The 18,621-nt window shown below is 41.6% G+C and overlaps 1 protein-coding gene across 3 annotated transcripts in view; it reads left to right on the top strand.

The window, feature by feature from the left end:
* Nucleotides 1–18,621, top strand: part of LOC135275716 (leucine-rich repeat-containing protein 37B-like) — a 44,625-nt gene that overhangs the window by 14,851 nt on the left and 11,153 nt on the right. For 2 of the 3 annotated variants that reach the window (XM_064378142.1, XM_064378140.1), the window contains 4 exons: nucleotides 4,972–5,043; nucleotides 6,311–6,391; nucleotides 14,473–14,544; nucleotides 15,219–15,293. In XM_064378142.1, coding sequence (XP_064234212.1) covers nucleotides 4,972–5,043; nucleotides 6,311–6,391; nucleotides 14,473–14,544; nucleotides 15,219–15,293 — 300 coding nt within the window. The remainder of the gene's footprint in view (nucleotides 1–4,971; nucleotides 5,044–6,310; nucleotides 6,392–14,472; nucleotides 14,545–15,218; nucleotides 15,294–18,621) is intronic. The other variant, XM_064378141.1, reaches the window with a different exon arrangement.

The raw sequence follows: 18,621 nt of genomic DNA, 5'->3' as shown, positions 1-18,621 counted from the left end.
TGCACTGCCATGCCCTGCTAAGTTTTTTGCATTTTTAGTAGAGTCTGGGTTTCACCATGTTGGCCCAGATGGTCTTTTTTTTTTTTTTTTTTTGAGACGGAGTTTCGATCTTGTTACCCAGGCTGGAGTGTAATGGCGCGATCTCGGCTCACCGCCACCTCCGCCTCCTGGGTTCAGGCAATTCTCCTGCCTCAGCCTCCTGAGTAGCTGGGATTACAGGCACACGCCACCATGCCCAGCTAATTTTTTGTATTTTTAGTAGAGACGGGGTTTTACCATTTTGACCAGGATGGTCTGGATCTCTTGACCTAGTGATCCACGCGCCTCGGTCTCCCAAAGTGCTGGGATTACAGGCGTGAGCCACCGCGCCCGGCCTTCTAGGGTCTATTTTTAAATAGCCCATTAAGTTAATGGTTTTTGCATTTTTTTTTTTTTTTTTTTGGAGACGGAGTCCCGCACTGTCATCCAGGCTGTAGTGCAGTGGCTCGATCTCAGCTCACTGCAATCTCCGCCTCCTGGGTTCAAGGAATTCTCCTGCCTCAGCCTTCCAAGTAGCTGGGACTACAGGTATGCACTGCCATGCCCTGCTAATTTTTTTGCATTTTTAGTAGAGTCTGGGTTTCACCATGTTGGCCCAGATGGTCTTTTTTTTTTTTTTTTTTTTGAGACGGAGTTTCGATCTTGTTACCCAGGCTGCAGTGTAATGGCGCGATCTCGGCTCACCGCCACCTCCGCCTCCTGGGTTCAGGCAATTCTCCTGCCTCAGCCTCCTGAGTAGCTGGGATTACAGGCACACGCCACCATGCCCAGCTAATTTTTTGTATTTTTAGTAGAGACGGGGTTTTACCATTTTGACCAGGATGTTCTGGATCTGTTGACCTCGTGATCCACCCGCCTCGGCCTCCCAAAGTGCTGGGATTACAGGCGTGAGCCACCGTGCCCGGCCTTCTAGGGTCTATTTTTAAATAGCCCATTAAGTTAATGGTTTTTGCATTTCTTTTTTTTTTTTTTTTGGAGACGGAGTCCCGCACTGTCACCCAGGCTGTAGTGCAGTGGCTCGATCTCAGCTCACTGCAATCTCCGCCGCCTGGGTTCAAGGAATTCTCCTGCCTCAGCCTCCCAAGTAGCTGGGACTACAGGTATGCACTGCCATGCCCTGCTAAGTTTTTTGCATTTTTAGTAGAGTCTGGATTTCTCCATGTTGGCCCAGATGGTGTTTTTTTTTTTTTTTTTTTAAGACGGAGTTTCGATCTTGTTACCCAGGCTGGAGTGTAATGGCACGATCTCCGCTCACCGCCACCTCCGCCTCCTGGGTTCAGGCAATTCTCCTGCCTCAGCCTCCTGAGTAGCTGGGATTACAGGCACACGCCACCATGCCCAGCTAATTTTTTGTATTTTTAGTAGAGACGGGGTTTTACCATTTTGACCAGGATGGTCTGGATCTCTTGACCTAGTGATCAACCCGCCTCGGCCTCCCAAAGTGCTGGGATTACAGGCGTGAGGCACCGCGCCCGGCCTTCTAGGGTCTATTTTTAAATAGCCCATTAAGTTAATGGTTTTTGCATTTTTTTTTTTTTTTTTTGAGACGGAGTCCCGCACTGTCACCCAGGCTGTAGTGCAGTGGCTCGATCTCAGGTCACTGCAATCTCCGCCGCCTGGGTTGAAGGAATTCTCCTGCCTCAGCCTCCCAAGTAGCTGGGACTACAGGTATGCACTGCCATGCCCTGCTAAGTTTTTTGCATTTTTAGTAGAGTCTGGGTTTCACCATGTTGGCCCAGATGGTCTTTTTTTTTTTTTTTTTTTGAGACGGAGTTTCGATCTTGTTACCCAGGCTGGAGTGTAATGGCGCGATCTCGGCTCACCGCACCCTCCGCCTCCTGGGTTCAGGCAATTCTCCTGCCTCAGCCTCCTCAGTAGCTGGAATTACAGGCACACGCCACCATGCCCAGCTAATTTTTTGTATTTTTAGTAGAGACGGGGTTTTACCATTTTGACCAGGATGGTCTGGATCTCTTGACCTAGTGATCCACCTGCCTCGGCCTCCCAAAGGGCTGGGATCACAAGCGTGAGACCCCGCGCCCGGCCTTCTAGGGTCTATTTTTAAATAGCCCATTAAGTTAATGGTTTTTGCATTTTTTTTTTTTTTTTGAGACGGAGTCCCGCACTGTCACCCAGGCTGTAGTGCAGTGGCTCGATCTCAGCTCACTGCAATCTCCGCCGCCTGGGTTCAAGCAATTCTCCTGCCTCAGCCTCCCAAGTAGCTGGGACTACAGGTATGCACTGCCATGCCCTGCTAATTTTTTTGCATTTTTAGTAGAGTCTGGGTTTCACCATGTTGGCCCAGATGGTCTTTTTTTTTTTCTTTTTTTGAGACGGAGTTTCGATCTTGTTACCCAGGCTGGAGTGTAATGGCGCGATCTCGGCTCACCGCAACCTCCGCCTCCTGGGTTCAGGCAATTCTCCTGCCTCAGCCTCCTGAGTAGCTGGGATTACAGGCACACGCCACCATGCCCAGCTAATTTTTTGTATTTTTATTCGGGACGGGGTTTCACCATGTTGACCAGGATGGTCTGGATCTCTTGACCTCGTGATCCACCCGCCTCGGCCAAATGGTCTTGATCTCCTGACCTCATGATGATCTCCCGCCTCAGCCTCCAAAAGTGCTGGGATTACACGCATAAGCCACGGAACCCGGCCGGTTTTTGCATTTTTAAAGGACTGTGAAAGAAACAGAAAAGAAACAGGGAAATATGCAACAGAGATCATATGTGGCCCACAAAGCCTAAAATATTTGCTACCTGACCTTTCCAAAAAAAGATTTGAGAAAATTGGCTTAGTAGAATGAAAGGAATTAAAGTTAACTTCACATTGTTGCCTGAAATAGAAGAAAATATAGACCACCCACATTCATTTCAACATCATCAATCTAGAATTTTTTGGTAATTTAATCTGAATTAAATGAACATTTAAATACTAAAAAAATCAGCTGAATTATATAAATAATATTATCCAGAATATTAAGCTACCAAGAGAATAGACTGGTATTAAGGGTTTCATTTTAGGTGTTGTTATATTAAAATAGATGTTTAAAATGTTGGTTAAGTGGTATAGCTGCAAATGGTTACATTAAGTAAGTGTATCAGAAATGCCCCTTAGTCTTCAATAATTACAAAATAAAATAAATATCTCCTCAACCCTGTTACCAAGGAAGGGATACCTGCATAGTATTTCTGTCTGTTTAGAGATAAGAAGATACTATGTTCATTGCTATGAAAGCTTGATTCTTATCCTCTGTCCATGGTCCAGAGGTGTGTATGTCATTAATCCTTATTAAGCCCATTAGTGATGCTCTTTTGCAAACAGATTCTTTCAAACGCAGAAGGCTTAAGGAAAGTGGGTATGAAGACCCTCAAGTGGATGCCAAAGTGCTACAGAGGCCACAAAGTAATAAAACAACATTTCCTTTAAAATAGTCATTTTCCTTCTATGCACTACTCACTCCCCCAGTTATCCATTTATTTTGAAAATATTTGAGTTTGCTTTATTTCTAAATGTGTCAGTTTTTAGCATGGTGGGCAATGCAGATGAGCAAGACCTAGTCCATGCTTTCAAGGAGTTTATGCTCAGAAGAAATGGGATGAAAAATAACTACATTAAAAAAGAAGAAATAAATGTGGGCACTAGGAGGGATAATTGTTTCTGGAGCATAGAAGAGGGGGAAAATGACTTCAATTTGGCCCCAAGAAGGTGTCACTAGAACAATGCCATTTGAATAGGACTTTGAAGGGCCATTGTGTAACATTGGACAGACATCTTGGGGAAAATATTCTAAACTTGCAAAAGGAAAATGGGAGAAGGCTAAAACACAGGAAAGTATTTGAGGAATGCCATGAGTACCTGTCGAGTATAAGGAGGGAGAGTAGGAAATTGGAGCCAGATCTTCTAGGGCTTTGAATGCCAAGCTCAGGAGCCATGATGGGGAACCGTGTTATCACAGCAGTGCTGTAAGGTAGCCTCACAATCCCTGGGAGGGCGTGTTAGAACTCAGTTCTGGACTCCACCCTCATAGTTGCTGATTCAGTTCATCTAGAGTGGGACCAAGAATTAGCATCTTCAATAATTTCCCAGGAGATGCTGGTCTTGCAAGCCACTTCTGGAGAGTTTATATGATGACTGTGTATAGGGTAGTTTAGGAAGGGAGAGACCAGAGATGGAGACATCAGCCAGACAACATTACACCATCCAGGTAAAGAGGGAGGGACAAGCTGACAAGTGGAATCAATAAAAATAAGAGAGCCAACTGTAGTCAAGAATGGGTGTTGTCTATACCTGTTTTTATTCAAAAAATGAAAATCCAGTTCCATGTTGTTTTTGTTGCCCCATCACTATATAACTGAAGAAATTGCTTTCATGAAATATTAAAGCAATATAAAGCCAAAAATGAATTTCTATTAGTATGATAGAAATTCTGTTAATATGATTTGAATTAGTTCAAAGCTATGTGTTAAAGGGTTAACTTCCTTCCAAATGATGTGAAAGGATGTCTTATTTCTTCTGATATTGAACTGGCTTAGGAAAACAGACCTAAACTAGGAAGGTATATAAATGTGAGACTATTCCTTTTAATATTAGAAACTATAATGTAGAGATAAAAACTTTGAGCTCATAATCTAGGATTTGATGAGACTACAAAAGGGCATCTAATCAAGTCTACTGCTCTCAGGAATAATTAATCCTAAAGTCTATCAAGATCTATAGTTGTATATTTTATTTATTAAAACCATGAAGGTAAGACTCTAGGAGAGGTACAGGCAGGGTTAGGAGCTCTGGGCAGTTTAAATACATGTCCAAATGTTTAGAGCTTAGATGAAAACCGTGTATTCAATACTATTCTAAACTCTTGCTATTTATTCATACTAATTTGACATCTAATAACTAATCAAGGCAATATTTTCCTTTTACTTTTCCTAGAGATTTATCCTGCAATCAAATACAGTCTATTGGAAGATACACATTTGAATCACTACCATTTTTACAGTCTTTGTAAGTTACAAATAAAACTTGATTACATTTGGAATTTTTATAAAACTTAATTATAAACATCTTTGCTATTCATTTTGAAATATGATTAAAATTTTACCAGTAGAAAGTTAACTAAAATTATATGCAAATTCTTTTTGTCTCTAGCAAAGATTAGTGTGAACATTTTTTTTTTTTTTTTGCGATGGAGTTTCACTCTTGTTACCCAGGCTGGAGTGCAATGGCGTGATCTCGGCTCACCGCAACCTCCGCCTCCTGGGTTCAGGCAATTCTCCTGCCTCAGCCTCCTGAGTAGCTGAGATTACAGTCACGCACCACCGTGCCCAGCTAATTTTTTGTATTTTTAGTAGAGATGGGGTTTCACCATGTTGACCAGGATAGTCTGGATCTCTTGACCTTGTGATCCACCCGCCTTGGCCTCCCAAAGTGCTGGGATTACAGGCGTGAGCCACCGTGCCCGGCCGTTAGTGTGAACATTATTACACAGATCATAGTGAATCATCAGAGAGCAGTGGTTCTCAACTGGTGTGATTTTGTAGTCAGGTGACATTTGGCAATGTCCGGAGACAGTTTTGGTTGGCAAAACTGTGGGTGTGCTCCTGGCATCTGGTGGGCAGAGACCAGAGATGCTGCTAAACATCCTCCAGAGTACAAGACAAACCCCCACAGCAAAGAGTTTCATTTTGTTTTTTTTGAGACAGTCTCGCTTTGTCGCCCAGGCTGGAATGCAGTGGTGTGCTATCAGCTCACCACAGCCTCTACCTCCCAGGTTCAAGCGATTCTCCTGCCTCAGCCTACCAAGTAGCTGGGATTACAGGTACCCACCACCATGCCCAGCTTATTTTTTGTATGTTTAGTAGAGATGGGGTTTCACCATGTTGGTCAAGCTAGTCTCAAACTCCTGACCTCGTGATCCGCCCGCCTTGGCCTCCCAAAGTGCTGGGATTAAGGCTTGAGCCACCGAGCCTGGTGGCAAAGAGTTGTATAGACCAAAATGTCAATGACACTGAAGTTGTGAAATCCTATTCTAGAGAAATAAAGATCACTAAACACAAGTATTTACTGAGCATTCGCTGTTTTGTATCTAATGCACCACATGTGCAATGCTAAAGTATAAACCATAAGCTAGTATCGTCCACAGTGAGATTTCTTTAGTGCACAGAGAAAGGATTGAGGTTATGTTCCATCCTATATAAATTAGAATCACGGCAAATGATAAATGTTCTGAAATAATTTTTTTTTCCTTTGGCTTGTGTCTTTTTTTTTGTAGAAATCTTAGTTGCAATTTACTCACAGAACTGAGCTCTGGAACATTTCAGGCCTGGCATGGAATGCAGTTTTTACACAATTTGTAAGTGAAATAGAAAATGAATACGTGTGAACAACTATTTACATGTGAAAACCTCATACAATTATTGGTTAGCTGGGTATAAGCCCATTACAAACTCTGAAAAGTATGTCTTAAGATCCATTCGTTTTTCTCAAATGGGGAAACTAAGGCACAAAGGCCCAGAGCCTTACATAGCTTATATATGACTTGCTCTGCTTTTCCTAATTCTGACCTTTGGCATGGACAAGAAAAGGCATTAAACAAATGACCCTCAAATTAGCCTTGTTGACAGGCATGGGGGCTCAGGCCTGTAATCCCTGCATTTTGGGAGGCAGAGGCAGGCAGATCACCTGAGGTCAGGAGTTCAAGACCAGCCTGGCCAACATACTGAAACCCCATCCCTACTAAAAATACAAAAAAATCAGCTGGGCATGGTGGCACAGTTTTTTTGCTCCCTGGAGGACTTTGTGTTAAGCTTCCTTCCTTGTAGCTAAATGTTGCAGTCATTTAAGCAGTTAGAAACTGTGCATATGAGCAGGAATCAAAGTTAAATCCAAAGCATAGGGCCAGGTATGGTGGCTGACAGCTGTAATCCCAGCACTTTGGGAGGCCGAGGTGGCTGGATCACCTGAGGTCACAGGAGTTTGAGACCAGCTGTGGAGCCATAGAAAAAAAAAAAAAGAAAAAAAGGAGATCATGTCCTTTGCAGCAAAGTAGATGCAGCTAGAGGCCATTATCCTAAGCAAACTATCACAGGAACAGAAAACCAAATACCGCATGTTCTCACTTGTAAGTGGAAGCTAAACATTCAGTACATGTGGACAAAGAAAAGAACAACAGATACCGGGGCCTACTAGGGGGCGAAGGGTGTGTGGAGAATGAGGATCAAAAACTACCTATTGTGTACTATGCTTATTACCTGGGTGACAAAATAATCTGTACACCAAACCCCCTGGCATACAATTTACCTATATGACAAACCTGCACATGTACCCCTAAACCTAAAATAAAAGTTAAAAAATAGATGGAGGCTGGTGTGGTGGTTCACACCTGTAATCCCAGCATTTTGGGAAGCCAAGGTGGGTGGATCACATGAGGTCAGGTGTTCAAGACCAGCCTGACCAACATGGTGAAACCCCATCTCTACTAAAAATACAAAAATTAGCCGGGCATGGTGGCAGATGCCTGTAATCCCAGGTACTCGGGGGGGCTGAGGCAGGAGAATCATTTGAACCTGGGAGGTGGAGATTGCAGTGAGCCTAGGTCACACCATTGCACTCAATCCTGGGCAACAGAACAAGACTCCAACGGAGATGGGGTTTCACCACGTTGGTCAGGCTGGTCTTGAACTCCTGACCTCAGATGATCTGCCCGCCTCGGCCTCCCAAAGTGCTGGGATTACAGGTTTGAGCCACCTCACCCATCCAATAAATGGGAACTTTAACTAAAAACAAAAATTGTGGTAAAAGAATTGGTGTTAATTCTTCTTTAAATATTTGGTAGATTCACCAGTGAAGCTGTCTGGTCTTCAGCTTTTCTTTGAGGGAAGTTTTTTGATTACTACCTCAATCTCTTTACTTGACATAGGTCTATTCAGATTTTCTGTTTGTTAAGTCAGTTTCAGTAGTTTGTATCTTTCTGGTAATGTGTCTATTTCATCCAGGTTATCTAATTATTAGCATATATTTTATATAATCCTTTTATTCATATTATAATCCTTTTTATGTCTGTAAGAACAGTAGTAGTGTCCCCTCTTTCATTCCTAATTTTAATAATTTGGTGTTCTCTATTTTTTTCTTTGTCAGTGTAGCTAAAGGTTTGTCAGTTTTGTTGATATTTTCAAAGAACCAACCTTTAACTATGTTGATTTTCTCTGTTGTTTTTCTGTTCCCGATTTCATTTATTTCTCCTCTAATATTTATTATTTCCTAGCTTTGGGTTCAGTTTGCCGAGAGCTTTTTTTTTTTTTTTTCCTAGTTACCTCCAGTGGAAGTTTAGGTGCTTGACTTGAGATTTTTGAAATATCTGTGGGCTGAGTGCAGTGGCTCATGCCTGTAATCCTAGCACTTTGGGAGGCTGCGGTGGGAGGACTGCTTGAGCCCAGGAGTTCAAGGCCAGCCTGGGCAACATACTGAGACCTCATCCCTATAAAAAAATTTAAAAATTAGCTGAATGTCGTGACACATGCCTATAGTCACAGTTACTCAGGTGGCTAAGGCAGGATGATCACTTGAGCCTGGGAGGTTGAGGCTGCAGTGAGCCATGATTGCGCCACTGCACTCCAGCCTGGGAAACAGTGAAACCCTGTCTCAAAAAATGAAAACTGAAAAAACAAAATATTTGTGGCCAGTTGCAGTGGTGTGTCCCTATAATCCCAGTACTTTGGGTGGCCAAGGAAGGAGGATTGCTTGAGGCTGGGAGTTGGAGACCAGCCTGGGCAACATAGTGAGATCCCAGCTCTAAAAAACTTTTTACAATTAGTCGAGTATAGTGGTGCACGCCTGTGGTCTCAGCTACTCTTAATTATATAACATTGTCGTTCAAACTAATACCAACTTTGTTTTGATAGTACACAAAACTTTGCTTCTCTAAAGCTCCACTCTCACCCCCTCCTTTATACTGTTATTGTCACACATTACATCTTTATACATTTTATGTTCATCACCTAGATTTATAATTATTGCATTATGCAATTATCTTTTTCTTTCCTTTTTCTTGAGACAGAGTCTCCCTCTGTTGCCCAGGCTGGAGTGCAGTGGCACAGTCACTGCAACCTCCACCTCCCAGGTTCAAGTGATTCTAGTGCCTCAGCCTCCTGAGTAGTTGGGACTGCAGGCACACAGCACCATGCCCAGCTAGTTTTTGTATTTTTAGTAGAGGCAGCGTTTCACCATGCTGGTGAGGCTGGTCTTAAACTCCTGACCTCAAGTGATCCTCAAGTCTCAGCTTCCCAAAGTGCTGGGATTACAAGTCTGAGCCACTGTGCCCAGCCAGTGCTTTTTATTTCTTTGTGCGGATTCACATTAGTATTCCTCATAGGGCAGGTCTTCTAGCAACAAAGTCTCTCAGTTTTTATTTATCTAGAACATCTTAATTTCTCTTCATTTTCAAAGGTAGTTTTGCCAAGTATAGAATTCTTGATGGAAGTTTCTTCAGCACTTTGAATATGCCATTTCATTGCCTTTTGTCCTCCACTGTTGTGTGTGGTTGTTTTGTTTTGTTTTTAGACAGGGTCTTGCTCCGTTACACAGGCTGGAGTGCAGTGGTGCAGCCATTCACCTCACTGAAGCCTCCACCTCCCAGGCTCAAGCAATCCTCTCATCTCAGCCACCTGGGTAGCTGGGACTACAGGCATGCACCACCATGCCCAGCTATTTTTAATTTTTTTTGTAGAGATGGGGTTTCACTATATTGCCAGTGCTGGTTTCTAATTCCTGGCTGCAGGCAATTCTTGAGCCTCAAGCCTCCCAAAGTGCTGGGGTTACAGGTGTGAGCAACGGTGCTCAGCACTTCCATTGTTTTTGGTGAGAAATCAGCTATTATCTTATTGAGGATCCTTTGTATGTGATAAGTTGCTTTTCTCTTGCTGCTTTCAAGATATTTCTGTCTTTGGCTTCTGTCAGTTTGATTTAATATGTTTAAATGTGGATCCCTGAGGTTTTCCTACGTGTAGTTCCTTGAGCTTCTTGAATATGCAGATTGTTTTTCATCATGTTTGGGAAGTTTGGGGCCATTATTTCTTCAAATATTCTAATTTTTTCTATTTTTCTTCTTCTGGGACTCTCATTATATGTATGTTAGTAAGCTTGATGCTGTGTTCCACAAACAGGTCTCTGAGATTCTATTCACTTTCATTCATTCTTTTTTATTTCTTTTCCTCAGACTTGATAATCTCAATTGACCTTCAAGTTCCCAATTATTTCTTCCGCCTACTCTAATCTGCCATCGAGAACTCTAGTGATTTTTCTATTTAAGTTACCACACTTTTCAATTCTAGAATTTCTATTTGGCTCATTTTTGTGGTTTCTATCCCATTACTGATATCCTCTATTTGATGGGACATTGCTTTCATACTTTCCTTTAGTTCTCTAGTCTATAGAACTGAATGGTTTCTCTTATGTTTAGAGTGAAGATTGACATTTCACATTTAGCATGTTGTTTAACAACTTTTCACAAGCTGACCCTGCCTTTCAGGAAGTGAAATGAAAATGGCAGAATTTATCTGAAGATCCACAATCTAGAAATTGAACCACTGCTCTTTTGACAGGTGCCATCTCAGTGGCATCACTGGCAAGTCCAGATTGCCTGACACACCGGTAACCAATGACTGGGGGTCAGGTCCCAAAAGATGTCTGGGCTTAAGGGAGTTAAGTCTATGCTGAAAGATGGAAAGGGAGAAGAGGACATAAAAATGAATTTGTTTTTCTATACCACAAGGCTTTTGTGTGCCAAGGGGTCCATGTGTATCAAAGTCAGAGAATCCCTCCTCCTGGGAGCCAAGAGGAAGTCTCTCAAAACTAGAAGGGAAAGGTGTTTTCCCCACATCAATCCAACTTTGCAGGCATTCTATTAATGACATATGCCCCTTCCCCCAAAACAACAGTGAAGTGTTCTGTGTGCTAACAACATAGCTTAAAAAAAAAAAGTAAAACAAAATTCTGCATTTTTATAAAACTTGATAAAAAATAGTGTTTCAAATTGTACAGTCAACAGAAGTACACAGTTATCAAAAATGCACACATTTCACTTGGCATCTCCAGCACCTTCGGCTTTCTGTGCCTGGTCTGTTTTGGCATCTCCATTTTCTGCAAGGTTATTCCCTTCCTTGCCAGCATCAGCTTTTCACTTTTTCCCCTTGGGTACCTTCTTTCCCTTGTTTGCAGGGGCCTTTTTAGGCTTGGCTCTGGCTTTGGAGGAGCAGGTTTAGCAGACAACCTCGCGGATCTTCTCTGTGGTTCGTCCTTCACCTTGGCTTTATCTCCTTTAGCATCCCCTTCAGCCTTTCTCTTGGGTATGGTGGCGACGGAGGCGGGATGTAGGTGCTGGGCGCAGGATGCAGCGGCGCATGGGCTTTGGTTGGTCTGGGGGTCGTTCCCACCTCTAATTCTTCACACTGCTCCTTTATGGCTATTTGTTTGGTTGTTGTTGCTTTTATGAAGGGATGAATTTTCGGGTGTCTTTATTCCACCATTTTCACTGATGTCACCTACAACATGGTTTTAAATTTCTAAAGTCTCACCGGCCACATGTCTGTAGTCCCAGATACTTGAGAGGCAAAGGAAGAAGGATCCCTTGAGTCCAGGAGTTCTGGGCTGTAGTGTGCTATGCTGATTGGGTGTCTGCACTAAGTTCAGCATCAGTATGGTGACCTCCCAGGAACAGGAGACTGCCAGGTTGCCTAAGAAGGGATGTCTCAGCCCAGTTCAGAAATGGAGGAAGTCAGAACTCCCATGCTGATCAGTAGTGGGATCGGGCTTGTGAATAGCCACTGCTAGCCAGCCTGGGCAACATAGTGAGTGAGAATGTGTTTCTTAAAAAAAAAGTTTCAATGACCGTAGACTAATTAAATATTTAATCATAGGAAATGATTAGGGAAAAGAAATAAAAAGGGAAACTATAATTCTCTCTCTCTCTTTTTTTTGCTCTATTGCCCAGACTGGAGTACAGTGGATCAATCTCGGCTCACTGCAACCTCTGCCTCCTGGGTTCAAGCAATTCTCCTGCCTCAGCCTCATGAATAGCTGGGACTACAGGCACGCACCACCACACCCTGCTAGTGAGAAACTGTAATTCTCATAGAGGCCTTCTCAGAGTAGATGAAGATTTAAAGGCATTTCTGTATTTAGTCTTCTCAAAATTAAGGCTGGGCCCAGTGGCTCACACCAGCACTTTGGGAGGCCAAGGCAGGCAGATCACCTGATATCAGGAGTTCAAGACCAGCCTGGCCAACATGATGAAACTCCCATCTCTACTAAAAATAAAAAAATTAGCTGGGTGTGGTGGTATGTACCCATAGTCCCAGCTACTTGGAAGACAGAGGAAGGAGGATTACCTGAGCTTGGGAGGTAGAGGTTGTAGTGAGCCAAGATCACACCACTCCAGCTTGGGCAACAGAGCAAGACCCTGTTGGAAAGAGGAGAGGGAGATCGAGGGAAGGGAGGGAGGAAGGGAAGGGGGAGGGGAGGGAAGGGAAGGAAAGGAGGAAGGGGAGAGAAAAGAAAGAGAGAAAGGAAAAAAGAAAAGAGAGAGAAAGAGAAGAAAGGGGGAGGGAAGGAAGGAAAAGAAAGAAAAGAAAAAAGAAAGAGGGAGGGAGGGAGAGAAGGAAGGAAGGAAAGAGAAAGAAAGAAGAAAGAAAGAAAGAAAGAAGAAAGGAAGAAAAAGGAAAGAAAAGGAGGAAGAGGGGAGGAAGGAAGAAAAGGAAAGGGGGGAGGGAGAGGAAGGGAGGGGAGAGAAGGAGGGAAGGAAAAATGGAAAGAAAGAAGGAGGGAGGGAAATGAAGGAAAGAAAGAAGGAAAGAAGGAACAAAGAAAGAAGGAAAGAAAGACGAAATAAAAGAAAAGGAGAGGTGGGAAGGAGGGAAAGAAGGAGGGAGGAGAAATAAAGGGAAGGAAGAAAGAATGAAAGAGAGAAAGAAAAAGAAAGAGAGGGAGGGAGGGAAGGAAGGAAGAAAGGGAAAGAAGGAGGGTGGGTGGGAAATGAAGAAAGAAGAAAGAAAGAATTAAAAAACCCATAAGGTTAAAGTAAACCCTCTTTCTTCATACAGATTAAACACATGAGTTCAAATTACAGCTTTGCTTCTTAATAGCTTGGTGACCTAGGACAAATTATGTAACCTCTCTGTTCCTCAGTTTCCTCATTTATAAAGTAGGGCAATAATAATATCTACCATATAAGGTTATTGTGAGGATTAAATGTGAAGCGCCGATCATTTAATACCTGGCAGCCCAATAGATACTCGCTGTAGTAATTATTATTTTTATAATTTCTGCAAAAGTATGGTGATGATTCTTGGGTTAACCTAAAGGCAGATTTTCTTTTATTTCTTCCTGTTTCTTTTCTTTTTTTCATTCACTTTAAAGAATTAAAAAGAAAATAGATTCCAGCATTTTGGAATAAAAATTTGCATCAAAATGAATTTATTCTTTTTATTGACATATAAACAAAATGTCATTTGTTTATTCAATAAACATTTATTAAATGCCTAGTAAATTTCAGACATCGTGCCCAGCACAGGGATCACAATGACAATAAGGTGTGGTGTCTTCCCTTAAGGAGCTGATAGTCCAGGAGACTGACAGGTAGACAAGTGATTACATGAAATGTAGCAAAGGCTGTGATGTGATACAAGAATACAAGTGGGAGTATGTGATAGGAGTATGGTTTTGACCAGTTCCTCCTCTTAGATTTATCCCTTTTTCTTTGGCTCTAAAGCAAAAGAATTGGTCCTATTTTTTTTCTTAACTGTGCAAATTAAACCATAAATTTTAACTTTATAAAGATAAGACAAGCGGCCAGGAACAGTGGAACACACCTGTAATCCTAACACTTTGAAAGGCCGAGGTGTGTGGATTACCTGAGGTCAGGAGTTCGAGACCAGCCTGGTCCACATGGTGAAACCCTGTCTCTACTAAAAATACAAAAGTTAGCTGGGCATGGTGGCGGGCACCTGTAATCCCAGCTACTCAGGAGGCTGAGGCAGGAGGCAGGAGGATCACTTGAACGTGGGAGGCGGAGGTTGCAGTGAGCTGAGATCCAGCCATGGAGGACACTAGAAACTGTTTCCTACAGAGTCAGGGCTTCCTACTAGCATTGTCACTTCTGGGGTTTTTGACCTGAAAAGTTCTGTGGCATATTTTTTCTTTGTTTTCCATTTTTTGGTTTTTCTATTTGTTCCCCTCTTTCTCTCCTCTGCTTTATCTTCTAGAGACCTAGGTAGTTCCCAGAGGAATAGTGCTTTATGGAGTCTAATGGTGATTTATTGGGTAAAAACAGAAAGTGATTTTTTTTTACCTACACGTTCCATACCAAAAAATGAATATAAGCTTTTCATGCAGTTTCACACATTGAAAATGCAGGTAATTTTAATTCCTTGTTCTTTTCAGAATTCTCAATCGCAATCCTCTGACAACTGTTGAAGATCCATATTTGTTTAAATTGCCAGCATTAAAATATCTGTAAGTATTACAGTACTCTCATGAGTCATGAAATGATTTATGCTCTTTTTAAGTTTTTCATCAATGATTAAGTATTTTGCATTTAGGCTAAAAAGTGATAATTTAAATTTAACTGGGTTATTGAAAAAAAGTTATTGGCAAAGAAAAGGATTAAGAAAGGATGTAAAATGGTCAAGACAGCCAGCAGGGGAAGAGGACAGTGTTGAAGAACCCATATAGGTTTGGAACATGCAGACACGTGGAGGAATATTACTTAACCAAGAAAGGAAGAAGGAATAGGTGTTCATTATTCTAAAAAGGAAGAAAAGAGGAAATAATCAAGATGAGTGAATCCAATATGAAAATGAGAAGTAAGATAATGGTAAAATATATATATATATACACAGCTGACTACAATCACCATGTCAAGTAAGAAGAAAAAATAAATAAATAAATAAATAACAAACAAAAAAGTACAAGTTCTACTCTTGAATATCATTAATTTGATGATGCAAATCAACTTAAATTTCTTTAATAAGAACTCTCTGGAATTCTGCAGCACATAAACTCTTGAGTTGGCTTGTTTTATAGAAAAGCCAAAATTGAAGTAATCACATGTCCTTGAAATATCTTTTTTAAGTACAGAATTTTTGTATTGGCATTTATATCATGAATGTTTCGGTTTTCCTCTTCAGAGACATGGGAACAACACAAGTCCCACTTACAACAGTTAAGAACATCCTCATGATGACTCTTGAATTGGAAAAACTGTAAGTTATTTTTTTCTTAGATTTATTTTCACTTAATTGGTTCTTTAGGTTTGTTTTAGTATTTTCTTAAGTCAGGTTTACTGAGATGCAATTTTCATATAACAAAATTCACCCTTTTTGAGTGTACAGTTTTATGAGTTTTGACAAATGTATATTGACATAACCACCACCACATTCCCAATATAAAGCATTTCTGTCACCTCAAAAAGGCCCCTCACGTCCCTTTATAGTCAGTCCCCTCCTCCCACCATCAGCCCCTGTAAACTACTAATCTGATTTCTGTTCCTATAGTTTTGCCTTTTCCAGAATGTCTTATAAATGAAATCATATAGCATGTAGCCTCTTGTATCTGGCTTCTTTTACTTAACATAATTTTTTTTTGAGACAGAGTTTCACTCTGTCACCCAGGCTGCAGTGCAGCCACATGACCTCAGCTCATTGCAACCTCCACCTCCCAGGTTCAAGCAATTCTCCTGCCTCAGCCTCCCGAGTAGCTGGCTGAGACTACAGGCACCTGCCACCATGCCTGGCTAATGTTTCCTATTTTTAGTAGAGACGAGGTTTCACCATGTTGGCCAGGCTGGTTTCGAACTCCTGACCTCAAGTGATCCACCCACCTCGGCCTTCCAAAGTGCTGGGATTACAGGTGTGAGGCACCGCCCCTGGCCTCACTTAGCATAATGTTTTTTGAGACTATGCTACGTCCATGTTGTTGCACCTATCAGTACAGCTGGCCCTCCATATCTGCAGGTTCCTCATCCATGGATTCAACTAATCATGGATGGAGAGTATTTGGAAAAAGTAAAATATATGAAATAATAAAAACAGTAGAAAATTTAAAATATGGTATAATTATTTACATACCATTTATACTGTATTAGGTATTTAAAGTATACCCAAGGCTATATACAAATGCTATGTTATTTCATGTAAAAGACTTTAGCCTCTGTGGACTTTGGTATCTGCAAGGGGTCCTGGAGCCAATCCCCTGCAGACACGGAGGGACAACTGTTCACTCCTTTTCATTGCTCAGTAATATTCCAGTTGTGTGGATGTATCCATTTGTTTATTCATTCATCAATGTATGGACATTTGGGTTGTTTTCAATTTTTTGGCAATTATGAATAAAACTGCTAAAAACACTCATATACAGGTCTTTGTGTGTGAACCTATGTTTTCATTTCTTTTGGGCAAATACCTAGGAGTTGGATTGTTCACATGCTAAGTTCATATTTAACTTTTTAAGAACTTGCTAAACTGTTTCCTAAAGTGTCTGTGCCATTTTACATTTCCACCAGCGTTGTGTGAGTGTTGAAGTTGTTCCATAACTTTAGCAGATTCTTTTTTTTTTTTCTTTGACACAATCTTGCTCTATCCCCAGGCTTGAGTGCAGTGGCACTATCTTGGCTCACTGCAACCTCCACCTCCTGAGTTCAAACAATTCTCCTGCCTCAGCCCCCTCAAGTGGCTGTAGGCACCCACCACCACACCTAGCTAATTTTTGTAATTTTAGTAGAGATGGGTTTTCACCATATTGGCCAGGCTGGTCTTGAACTTCTAACTTCAAGTGATATACCCACCTTGGCCTCCCAAAGTGCTGGGAGGTGTGAGCCACCGTGCCCAGCCCAGCCGATTTTTTTTTTTTTTTAATTTTTTAATTGCCAAAGCAGGAGTGCAGCTGCACAATCTCAGCTCACTGCAATGTCCGCCTCCCAGGTTCAAAGAATTCTCCTCCCTCAGCCTCCTGAGTAACTGGGATTACAGGTGCCCACCACCACGCACAGCTAATATTTGTATTTTTAGTGGAGACAGGGTTTCAGCTTGTTGGCCAGGCTGGTCTCAAACTCCTGGCCTCACATGATCCACCCACCTTATCCTCCCAAAGTGCTGGGATTACATGCGTGAGCCACCACTCCTGGCCCAGCCCAGCAGATTCTTATATTTCAGTTTTTAAAGAAATGTTTGCCTTTCTACTGCTAGATGTGTAGTGGAATCTCATTGTGGTTTTAATTTGCATTTCTTTAATAGCTAGTGATGTTGAATGTCTGTTCATGTGCAAATAGCTTCCTTACTAAATTGTTCAAATCTATTCCCATATTTTAATTGAATATTAATCTTTTTATTAATGAGGTTTGTCCCCTGTAATCCCATAAGAGATTATTTATTATTGAGTTTTAAGAGTACTTTATAGACTCTAGATACAAGTCCTTTCAGGGACCAGGTGCAGTGGCTCATGCCTATAATCCCAGCACATTGGGAGGCTGAGGCAGGAGGATTGCTTGAGGCCAAGTGTTTGAGACCACCTGGGCAATATGGTGAAACCTCGTCTCTACCAAAAATATAAAAACAATCCAGGTGTGGTGGTGCATACCTGTGGTCCCAGCACTTTGGGATTGCTTGAGCCTGGGAGGTCGAGGCTGCAGTGAGCCATGATCACCACTGCACACCAGCCTGGATCACAGAGTGAGATGCTATATCAACAAATAAATAAGTAAATAAATTTTCTTTAAAAAGTCCTTTTAGATATGTGTTTAGTAAATATCGTCTCTCAGATTGTGGTTTGTGTTTTCATTCTGTTAAAAGTGTTTTTTCTGGCTGGGCACAGTGACTCATGCCTGTAATCCCAGCACTTTGGGAGGCCAAGGTGGGTGGGTCACCTGAGGTCAGGAGTTTGAGACCAGCCTGGCCAATGTGGCAAAATCCCATCTCTACTAAAAATACACAAATTAGTGGTGGCGGGCACCTGTAATCCCAGCTACTCAGGAGACTGAGGCATGAGAAATGCTTGAACCTGGGAGGTGGAGGTTGCAGTGAACTGAGATTGCACCACTGCACTCCAGCCTGGGCAACAGAGTGAGACTCTGTCTCAAAATGAAAAATAAACAATAAAAATAAAAGTGTTTACTGAAGAGCAGAAGTTTTTAATTTTTATAAGCTTTAAGTTAGCAATTTTTTCTTATATGGCTTATGCTTTTTTCTTTCTTATTTAAGAAATCTTTAAGAACTTGTTGTCTAATCCAAAGTCAAAAAGATTTTCTTTTATGTCTTCTCCCAGAAATTGTATAGTTACATTTAGGTCTATGATCCGTTTTGAGTTAATTTGCATATATGGTGTGAGGTATCTTTTTTTTTTTCAATTTTATTTTTTATTTTTAGTAGAAACGAGGTCTCACTATGTTGCCCAAGCTGGTCTCAAACTCCTGGCCTCAAGTGATCCTCCTGCCTCACCCTCCTAGAATGCTGGGATTATAGGCATGAGGCACTGTGCCTGGCCTTCTTTGCAGTTAAAATTATATATACATATATACATATACATATATATACACAC

Source organism: Aotus nancymaae, unplaced genomic scaffold (genome assembly GCF_030222135.1).
Source record: "Aotus nancymaae isolate 86718 unplaced genomic scaffold, 86718_ANA_hifiasm-v0.15.2.pri h1tg000018l, whole genome shotgun sequence".
Classification (NCBI taxonomy): domain Eukaryota; kingdom Metazoa; phylum Chordata; class Mammalia; order Primates; family Aotidae; genus Aotus; species Aotus nancymaae.
This window is presented reverse-complemented; position numbering and strand designations above follow the sequence as displayed.